This window comes from Passer domesticus, chromosome Z (genome assembly GCF_036417665.1).
Source record: "Passer domesticus isolate bPasDom1 chromosome Z, bPasDom1.hap1, whole genome shotgun sequence".
NCBI lineage: Eukaryota > Metazoa > Chordata > Aves > Passeriformes > Passeridae > Passer > Passer domesticus.
This window is the reverse complement of record NC_087512.1, coordinates 24,888,120-24,899,097: the sequence shown is the minus strand read 5'-3', so window position 1 is coordinate 24,899,097 and position 10,978 is coordinate 24,888,120. Positions and strand designations below refer to the sequence as shown.

The following is a 10,978-nucleotide window of genomic DNA, read 5'->3' as shown; positions in this document are numbered from 1 at the left end:
AAGTCTTACAAAGAGGACAGAGAAACCTGCCCAAGTCCAGTTTTACCCAACACATCTACAAAATATCTAAACATTCCAAGTCAATGTAGATTTGTTCTTTTTATTCTCTACCCAGAATCAGTATTTCCTTTGGACATTAAAGTGTTATTTACACTTCACTCTTCCTTTTTTATCCTCGAGTTTCAAAATAAGGCCTCAAATTTTAAGACAGTAATGGTTTTAAAAAAAATTAACCATTTCTGTGAAGATTAAGTCATATAAATACTAGAACAAAGAGTCACAATTAAAATAGTGGTATAAAATATTTTGCAGTTGGGTCAGACATTAAAAAAACATCTGTAAAGAAGTTTCATTTTAAAATATATTTTATTGCAGTCTACACATACCATTCTCCTTTCTAGCAAGCACTGGCAGTTCCACAAGCTATCACAAAGTGTATGAAAACTTTTGATTTGAGGCATGTGGCAAATAATTATGGTACCAACTAGTGACTAAATTTTCGTTTTCTCCTCTTAAAAATACATTTATGACTCAGAAATCCTCAAGTCCTTCTTCTCCTTTCTAACACCAAATGTTAAAGAAATAAAAACTGACAAACAACTTCCTACAGTAAGTATTAACTTATTCTCATTCTTCAAGTCTCCATTTATATTAGCTCTTTTCACCTATACATAAATGTTCAACTGAAGTGAAGACTCCCACATACCTGACTTAAATCTACAGACAACAAGCTTGCTTTCCTGAAGTTATTTTTCATGGGCCCTGGAGAAGGTCTATACCCCTAGAAACAAGAGATGAAAATAACCTAAACAGAATAAAAGTATTTTACTACAATGTCCCAGTCTGTCACGATGAAAAAGCAGAAACATAAGATCTAGTTATTTTACATCTTGTCTTTATTGCCAGTCAGTAGTTATTTACTAGGAAAAGAATATAAATAAACAAATAAAGTGACATTTCTGGTGGCATACCTGCCTCTAGAAATCAAGACTTTTTATCACTGAAGAACAAAATTAAACCATAAATATTTTTACAGACAAGAGGTTAGCTCCTAGCTATGGCGGCTGCTCTTTTAAAATTCTTTACACATTTAACTTTCCTATCACTTAACACTTAACTTAGTAATTTCACAATTTCTGTTTTCTCTGTAAGAAACAGTTTTATAATTTTAAAGCTGGACACTAAACCCAGAAGAGCCCAAAGGACTTGACAGAATCTTCAGGCAGGAGAAAAAAAAGCCCTTTCCCTATCATTATGATTTACTTCCTTATACATTTCCTTTACTCATTCTCTCTCCCCAGCCTGAAGAGCAAAGTAACACAAGATGGTTCGAGATAGCAAAAACGCTGACCACGGCGGAACAGAAGTCGTCTCCTCCCTGGCTCTAGCACACACCTCTGCCAGCAATAATGTTCAAATGATCTCTCCATACCAAAACTGCAGGAAATTAATACAATGAACAAAACAAAAAATACTCAACAAAGAAAACAACAACAATCACCCCTCCAAAAAAGAAAAAACAACAACAAAAAACCCAAACAAACCTGAACAAACCAAAGCCCAAATAAAAAACAACATAAGAGTTTTTCTCCCGTGTTAAGCAAATTGAGTGAGCTCAGCAAAAGTTTGACAAGCATCAGAAACCAGATAAGAGGAGAGGGAAATGAGATCTCCATATTTAGGATTACTTTGATTTCTCAAGGCACTTCATCTCCAGTCTGCTTAGGGTGCAGAGCTGCAAGTGCTGTTCTGACATCCAGCTGATGCAGAAAGAGCCCCAAATTGACCTTGTTTCTCACTTCACAAAGGCACCTACACTCTTACCCCAGCCCATATACATCAATGCTGTCATCTCCTGTAGTTACATCACTAGCAAGCAAATCTACCTCTCTGATCATAAGAAGGGCAGTTTATCTGAAATTTGACAGATGATAAAATTATGTACAATGGGGGTTTTCTGCATGCATAATGAAATTAAGATCCTCTGTACATAGACAAAAATTCTACCTTCTTCCACAGTCACAGACAGGAACTACTAATGGATGCCTAGAATATAAAAGTGGTACAATGGTACAAGGACAGAGCAAGCATGCATTACTACTCCTAATGTTCCGCCAACAAACACTAGTCGCTGACAATTCAGATTCTACATAAGCTAGAAAGGCACCTCTGTGCTTAAGCCACCACACACACACTTCTTTCCAGTATTAGAAAAATCAACACAAGAAACATTTTCCTAGCTTCATTGAGCAAGCAGACCTCTGAAGAAGATGAGGGGGAATTGCTCAGTTTTGCTATTGAGCAAATTCACTATGTCCTATTCACTAGGACAAGCATTTCTTCAGAACTAATTTCTTCAGAACCATTAACCATTGTACATGCTAATATGCCATGGATTCAGCCTAAGAGAACAGAGTGACAGTATCGACTAGAGAATGAGATATCTATGCTCAGTTCAAACTTAGAAGTCCATAATAGTGTTGCTGTACAAGGCACAGCTTTTTTCCTTATAGTATAATAAACTTCCTATATAGATATTAGTATTAATATTAATAGTATAATATTTTTTCTTTTAGTATAATGTATTAACACAACGCGCAATTATAGGGCAAGTAATTCAGCAACTGCAGTAACACTGGCAATATGCTGATTACTACCTGCAGAGCTGAAAATACCAGGTCCCTAATCTGCAAATTTTACTTACACACACTCTTGGGTTCGCTAAGGCTACGTAAACAAACTTTACAGACTAAAAGGGCCCAAGAGAAAAAGCCAAGGAAGGACGAAGAAATACAGTACTTGACCCAGTCATGTAAACTGACATATTTTCTTAGCCATGAGTGCGTACTTTCTGATTTAGACAGAATACCAAGTTTATGAGCTTATTTTCTTCTTCTAGTGACAAAACCATCACCAAAGATAAAATTTCTCTTTTAAGACTCAAGCAATATATAAGTATATGCATAATTTTAGCCCCTTCTGCATCGAACAGCTTATAGAACTGTTAGACTTATTATGACATTTCAGGGTAATTTTGCAAGTTTGGGTTTTCTCAAGGATTACTACTGTAAAAAATATGTTAAAAATTACTTGTAAAGTTAAAAAAATTTGTCTCATCTGTGTTACTACAGGTCTCTATGAATCTTCAGGGCTTCACTTGTTCTTGCCTCTACAGAAAGTTGTGAATGCTAAGGAACCCAAGAACTTCAGTTTTAGATTAGAGCAAGTGAACCTCTGATGTAGAAACAATTCAGGTTGCCAAAGATCTTAATTTTCCCCTTATAATCCAGGCATCATCTTCAGACAAGACTTTTTGTTTTGGAGAAAAAACCCACAGAAGCTACTTCCTCCCCTTTAGGCCCCTCCCAGCTGGGAGTAACTGCAAGTGCTACAATAATGAGAAAAATTGAATAGAATTGCAGTCATATTATGTACGTAGGCAATTCACAATGCATCAGAAAGACTTACTAGAGTTAAAAGAAAAAACAGTGAATGCTGTGGTCTTGAATGAGATTTCCACCTAAATGATACATATAATTCAATAATACTTAAAGTCAAGCCAGGATGGATTATAGTTGTTAGCATAGCTGTAATTAATCTCCTGCATAAAAAGCACTACCATAAATTTAATACCATTTTTCTAGATTTCCCATGGATCCACATTCTAATTCAACAGAAAATAATTATTTGTAACTGTTTAATCCACACAGGTGAGTATGTGGTTCCACACCATGAAGAAAAACAAAAGCACTACACATATGCATAAAGCTACCAAACTGGTACTACCAAGCAACTGGAACTACTGTACCTCCAAACTTTTGAAAGACTGCTTAAATAACCGAAGGTTAAAAGTTTTGCACATATTCTCACCCAAACGAAAATTTAAAAAAACAAAAAAAAAAATTTCCTCCTTAATACTGTATCACTAACAAGACTTATGGTTGTAAACCTGTTTGGTTTAATGTTTTAATTTGCTAGGTAAAATAATAATAATTAATAGATTATTACGGTCAGCATCAACATGCAAAAGACAGTGGGCAGAAGATAATGGTAAACACAAAAAACCTTAGATGCCAGATTTTTTTTAAAGAGGTAATGGGATGGAAGAAGGAATGCAAGAGATAATCTTTTACAGATCTGATTACTACTAATTTAAATTTGCGAAATATTTCTAAAAAACAATCACTTAGGTTGTCTCTCAGTAGAATCAAACACATTTAAAAGGAAAAAACAAACCAAACCAACACACAATGCAATTTCCTCAGCAACAACTGTGCCCTTGACACAGCTTTTGAAGATATGAGTGGGTACTATTTGTTGTTGTGAAGTTAAAACTTGTATTGAAAACAATTAGAGAAACAGGAGACACATCAAAAAAACAAGACTTGTTTCTAGACCTTCCAACTGATTATCCACGTTGGTTACTATGTAAGTCACAGACCTTACTCAGACAACACCTAAGTGCAGGTGCACTCTTTTCTCAAACCACATGAAGTAGGGGGTTTTATGCGGGAAAGAGACTATGTTACTAAGTCTCAAAGATTTTAAGCAGTCTTCAAACACAGGGCCAACTCAAGACTTTATGTATCTGATCTGATCCCTAAGACTAAGTAGCTCTGGACCACAATTACCATACTTGGTTAACACTGAACCCAAATTTACAACTCCAGGACTGAGCTGCTGACAACTCTAGGTAACAGATGCACAATCTGCACTCTGAAAAGGGATTTGGGAGTCAGCTTGTATTCCAACAGAGTGTTCTGTATATTCACACTCTTGAATCCCTGTGTAGGATACCCCCAGCTATGTAGTGTACACACATTAAATCGCTTCATCATGCTGACTCAGTATAGTTGAGCAGCTCTGCAGATCATTCCTCAGTACCCAAATAATGAGATATCTAGCCCCTCCCACTGATTGAGCTAACAACCAGTTGTTGCACACAATCTTCTAATTATAACAGGAACAAAGAACAGAGACCTGAGTTTCCCATCAATACACTGGTTCTATGTGTCACAGTGAGGATGTATGGCTAATTGAGCAACATGCAAGAAAGCAACCATACTTCATATACAGTGGACAGAAGATGGAGAAGACTTCTGACTTACACTAGAAAAAGTGAATTTCTTGAGCAACAAAGAACACAAACTAGTTTTGTGCTTGAGTTAGCAAAGTTAGTAATACAGTGAACAAGGAGTGAAAAGGAGTCCTTGCATTCTTCATACTTCTCTTCCACAAAATATATCCTGAACTCAGGAGTAAAATAATTCAATTTAAGAGAATTGTTCACATTTATATTTAAAATCAGACCAACAGTTTTGTGTAATTGTACAACTTCCTGTGCTTGGAGAGAGGGGGAGAATCAATGTGAACCGCTTTGCAGTATGATACTATTTCACAAAGAGAAAAAATAATATTAACACCAGTGCCGCAGGCAAAAGAACAATCTTGTGAAGATAGCAGTTTTAGAATGGTAAATTTAAAAAAAAAAAAAAAAAAGGAATTGCTTCACAAAAAAATCAATACACTTTCCCCATAGGTTCATGATGTAAAATTCTACAATCAAGGCTTGTAGATTTGTAATTATGGTATGTCAGCCACATTTAAACAAGCATGTTAAAAGATTGTTAAAGTTAAACTAACACAATTGCAATGTGAATTGTCTTAGTCTCATTCTAATCTACTCGTGTCACTTCCACTTAATCAGATGGAAACTATGGGTAAATGTCAGTGCTATTTTCAGGCAACCCGACTTACTTTGTTTGTGGTGGTTTTTAAAATGATTTTCAATCTGAAATGCAAAAAAGGTATTTTAGAAGGTTTTTTCCCCTAATTAATTCCATTACTATCCAGCAGGTAGTTGCTTGGATTTACTGAGAACAAAACTATTTTGAAGTGATTAAACAAGAAGTATTGCTTGCTAGGACATAAGCCACGAATACACAAAACATTACTACTCATGCTCATCAAATCCACTTCTTTTGAATTACAAACTACTTAAAATCAACAATAGCCTCCTATCAGATTTGCAAAAAAAAGGCAAAAGATCTCCTTATTTCTAGTTTAAATTTCTTTCACTGATACACAGCAATGTAAGAAATGTGCAAGAAAGTAAATTACCTACTACCTAAAATACAGTCTCTTAAGAAGAGTACACAAAGAATTTATGACTTACAGCTAAAAAAAAAAAAACCAAAGCAGAACAGCAGCTTCATCTTAAGTGTGGAAAAAAAGTGATGAGTTAGGTAACCAACGAGGAAGGAAAAAAGCTACAACAGATGATTAGCACAAGTCAAGTGAAATGTCTAAAAATCTCTCTATACCCTAGCAGTTCTCGACCCCTACGTTTTTTGACATATTCTTAAAGCCTGAGCACTGAGCGTGATTAGAAACCAGTATTACATGCTAGATCCAATGTGTTTTCCTAAACAGAAAAAAACCCAATGAAAATTAACTGAAGCGCTAATCAGTCACTTTGCAGAACGCTTAATAAACCTCTACGCAAGTCTTCTCATGCACCAGGAAAACAATGCCTATGGAGTTGTTCTAGTTCAAAACAAGAGGACAATGTCAACATTCCCAGGTTGTCACAAGTGACAGGTATGCCCACCGCAGCAGAATGCACAACTAGGCTTCTGCTTAGAGAAGGAAGGGTGGAGTGGGACAGAGCCATACCTCTTCTTGTATCTGTGTGCAGCTGTTACAGAACTGGGAGTTGCTGCTGTGTCATGTCCCCACAGGGAGTTAAGATAACATTCCTCTTCTCCCTTTATTTTTTTAAAGTTACTTTCACTTAGAGAATGCCACCAGCTGCTGAGTAACTGTAGATATGCCTGTTGCTACTGCACAACACACTCAAGTTTACTTGCTTATTCACATTCTCCAAAGCAAATCTGAATCTTGTTAACTGCATTTGTATTGTTTACCCAAATGTTTTCATCCTTTCTTTGTACTAGCTCTGAAATGCACAGCTGTGTGGTTTGCTGCTATGTTCAGAGAAATTCTGAAGTGCCTTTAACACCAACAGTGACAACTTTTGTAGTCTTCAAGTCCGACCTTTCAAAGTGAATCAACTATAAGAAAGTCTTACTGACAGGAATTTGCAAAGTCATAACATGAAGATGATTACATGAAATTGCACTATTTGACATCCTCATCCAGCACGCACACTAATTCTTGTCTCTGCCTGAAACAGCACAGTCTTTGTAGTCTTAATAAAGCCCAGAGTGACCAAACAGTGTTTAAAGCTATAGTAAGAGTGATCCTGACAGATACGCTTTTCTTAAAAACTACAATTCTGTTGAAACCACGCAAGCTCAAGGCTCTGGTGACGAATCTGCCAGGAGTGCCCAAGGAGGTGGTAGAGACCCCATCTCTCCAGGTGTTTTAAGGAAGAACAGAGTGCTAGGATCTAGTTAACAAGGTGGTGATGTTTGGCCATAGGCTGGACTCGATGATCCCAGTGGCCTTTTCCAACCTAATTACTTCTGTGATGCCACTGGTTCTGCAATTTCTGAACCAGAAATATTCAACAGCAGCTTTAGTAAAAAAAACCCAAAAACAACAACCATTTGAGGCTTCATACCTCGGCAAGGTATGAGGCGAGACTGCCTTGCACACCGACGGGCGAGGTGACTACCCTCGACTCCCAAAGGCACTAAGGGAACGAACCTCGCATTTAACCGCGCCCAGAAAGGCGCGGCCTGTTCCCGACGGCGGCACGCCAGCCGTGGAAGCCCGTGCAGGGCCGCTCTCCGGCACAGCCCGCACAGAACCGCGGGCCCGCGCGCGGCACGGCCGGCCCCGTGCCCGGCACGGCCGGTCCCGCACGAAGCCCCGCTGCAGTCCCTGGCCCGGCCGTGCCGCAGCCGCCACTCACCGCCTCACGACGCCAGTCTTGATCTTGATCTGCCTGAGGCGCGGGTCGGCCATGGCGGCGGGCGCCGTGACTGCGCAGCCCCGCGCCGCGCATGCGCCGAGCCGCCAGCCCGGGCGGCACCACCGGAGCGGGCGGGAGCCGCGCGGCTCCCCCCTGGCCCGGCGCAGTGGAGAGGGCCGGGCAGCGGGCGGTGCCGCCCCGGCGCTGTTCGGGGTCGTTCGCGGCGGGGGAAAGGCTTGGCGCTTGGCCTTTGTGCCGGTGTGGGACTGGTTCCGACCCGTACCCTGGTGGTGTTGGGCTGGAGTGACCGGCTGGAGTGACCGGCACCACCTGCTCCCGAGCCCTGCTAACGGGGTCCGCATGATTAACGCCATTTCGCAAGGCAAGCAGCCATTCTCTGGTGCTGTGCTCTGCGCTTTCCCCCATTATCAGGCCCTGAAAGTACAGTGCACCAAGGAGAAAAACCAAACAGATTTCTTTTTCCCATTCCACTGGCCTCAAGGTTCCCCGGCACCAGGCCCTTGGTTCCTCCGCTCCTTGCGCTGCTGGATATCCAACACCCGGCCAGCCCAGTGCTGTGGATGGCCTTGTTGCAGCACTGGGAAGCTGCAGCTCCCAGAGCAGTGTCTGCCTGAGCCCTCCACAGCACTGCCCTCAGCCCCACAGCACTGCATGAACCCTCCACAGCACTGCCCTCAGCCCCACAGCACTGCATGAACCCTCCACAGCACTGCCCTCAGCCCCACAGCACTGCATGAACCCTCCACAGCACTGCCCTCAGCCCCACAGCACTGCATGAACCCTCCACAGCACTGCATGAACCCCCCACAGCCCCACAGCACTGCCCTCAGCCCCACAGCACTGCCCTCAGCCCCATAGCACTGCCTGAGCCCTCCACAGCACTGCCCTCAGCCCCACAGCACTGCATGAACCCTCCACAGCACTGCCTGAACCCCCCACAGCCCCACAGCACTGCCTGAACCCCCCACAGCCCCACAGCACTGCATGAACCCTCCACAGCCCCACAGCACTGCCTGCAGCCCCACAGCACTGCCTGAACCCCCCAGAGCGCTGCCTGCAGCCCCCACAGCACTGCCCTCAGCCCCATAGCACTGCCTGTCCCGAGGTGGAACTGGGATCAGAGTTGGACAATGAGACCTGGACATCCCAATGGCCAGGGACAACTCTGCCTTCATCTGCTTCCTCTGAGGATTGAGGGAGTGACTCATGTGCTTTTATATAATTTTCAAGTCTAGATTATGATGTGGTAAACATTACACTATGATCCCACCCCATCTGCAGAGCGTCCATGTGAACAGAAATTATAAATGAAATTGTATTATAAATTGTATATTTTATTACTTACAGATTGCACTACACTGATTTGACAAGAGACAGCTGAGACTCCATAAATATGTCTAAGTGTCTAAAATGAGGGAGTCAAGAGGATGGATCCAGGCTCTTTCTGGTGGTGCTAAGCAATAGAACAAGAGGCAATGGGCAGACGTGGATGTCCAGGAAGTTCCACCTGGGCATGAGAAGGAACTTCTTTACTCTGCAGTGACTGAGCACTGGAACAGACTGCCCAGAGAGGGAGTGGAGTCTCCCTCACTGGGGATACTCAAGAATCCTGTGCTCCTGTGTTCTCTTGAGCAGGGAGGTTGGACCAGATGACTGACTGTGGTCCCTTCCAACCTGACCCATTCTGTGTGTAGTTCTGTTAATACAAATCCTGTGTTATTCTCGTAATAAATTCTGTGCTATACTAATAATGAAATGCTCGTAATGAAAATAAAACTTTAATTGTTAATCTGTTGTTTAATGGTTAAGCTAAGTGTTAAACTGTACAATTTAGTGTTGTCATAGTTCTACCAAGGATCTCTAGAAGAACCTGTCTGTCCCCTTAGTGTCTGGTGGTTGGTAAAAGCAATAAAGAGGCAAGATTAGCACTGGCAGCTCAGTCCTATAGTTGAAATCAACTGCTGGTTCAAGGGCTGTTTTCCTTTATGGTATACTTAGTAGAGGCTAACCACTTAAGGGAATAAATTCCTGGAAGAAAACCAGCTGCTAGGGTCTGTGTTTGAAAGAACTTCCCCTGAATGAGTATTTAAATCAAGAAAAAAAAAAATAGCTTCAATGAGCAAATAAAGGCAAATACACTTTCGGCGAAGTGCAGTTCAGGAAGGTTTGCAGAGGATTTTTTTCCCCCACATCCTTTTGTCCTGTGTTAGTGGTTTGCCCTGACCTTTGGCACTGCCAGTGACCAATATCTCTTGAGAAAAACTGCTGCCAGCAAAGAAGTCATGTTGTTTCTGGTGACATGACAGTTGCAGTTCATTAGCCAGCAGCTGTGGCCAAGTGGCTGGCACCACCAGGCCTGATTCAGACATGGTATAAGCAAGGCTGAGATTGCTGAAGTCCACAGAGCTGTGGATTATCTGCAGAGGAGGATGAAAATGAGCCCTCTTACAGAGCCCAGCAAACCTTCCCAGGAGATCTGGAACACAGAGCCTTCCCTTGGCAGGTTGTTGCTGGAGGGAGATGCAGGTCTCAAAAAACACTAGCTTAATGTCATGAACAACTGTGACCTGGAGACAAGTTCAGAGACGTATTATGTCTTTCATACACAAATCTGCCATCAGCCATGCAGGAGTGAGAAGAAGGAGGTCAGCATTCTGGCAGAGATAAAGGAAAATGCAGCCCTTGCTTTGCCAGAAACTCAAATCTTACTATTCTGTCTTTAGAAAGATGTATCAAGTCATGCTGGGGCTGAAGCTGTTCTCTAAAAATTCCAAGGCAACCCAGTAATGCTACATACTCCTTAAAATACGGAAGTCTGCAAGTAAAGCTGAATTACCACCATATATCTACACATGAATTTTTCTTCAAGAATAATCTTCAATGTAATTTCTATATTTGGCAAAGTTATTCAATAAGTGAGAAGGCCAACAACAGATAACAGTACAAAACCAAAAAATTGCCTAGAAGCAGCAATATTAAGAAAATAACTAGTGTTTCCAAGTGCTAAAAAGGCTTTATTTCTAGCCCTGAAGCATTAACTTGCTTTACTGACAGTGCTTAGGCTCAGCTACTGAATTT

The 10,978-nt window shown here is 41.4% G+C and overlaps 1 protein-coding gene and 1 long non-coding RNA gene across 2 annotated transcripts in view; one reads left to right on the top strand and one right to left on the bottom strand.

Moving 5' to 3' along the window:
* The window catches only part of TBCA (tubulin folding cofactor A), a 26,981-nt gene extending 18,951 nt beyond the window's left edge, over positions 1-8,030 (bottom strand). The window contains exon 1 of the mRNA XM_064403600.1: positions 7,880-8,030. Coding sequence (XP_064259670.1) covers positions 7,880-7,932 — 53 coding nt within the window. The 5' untranslated portion in view covers positions 7,933-8,030. The remainder of the gene's footprint in view (positions 1-7,879) is intronic.
* A 973-nt stretch (positions 8,031-9,003) lies between these two features.
* On the top strand, positions 9,004-9,689 carry LOC135289762 (uncharacterized). Its single transcript, XR_010352484.1, has 2 exons — positions 9,004-9,146; positions 9,248-9,689. It is a non-coding gene; the product is annotated as an uncharacterized LOC135289762 (long non-coding RNA).
* The last annotated feature ends 1,289 nt before the right edge of the window (positions 9,690-10,978 follow it).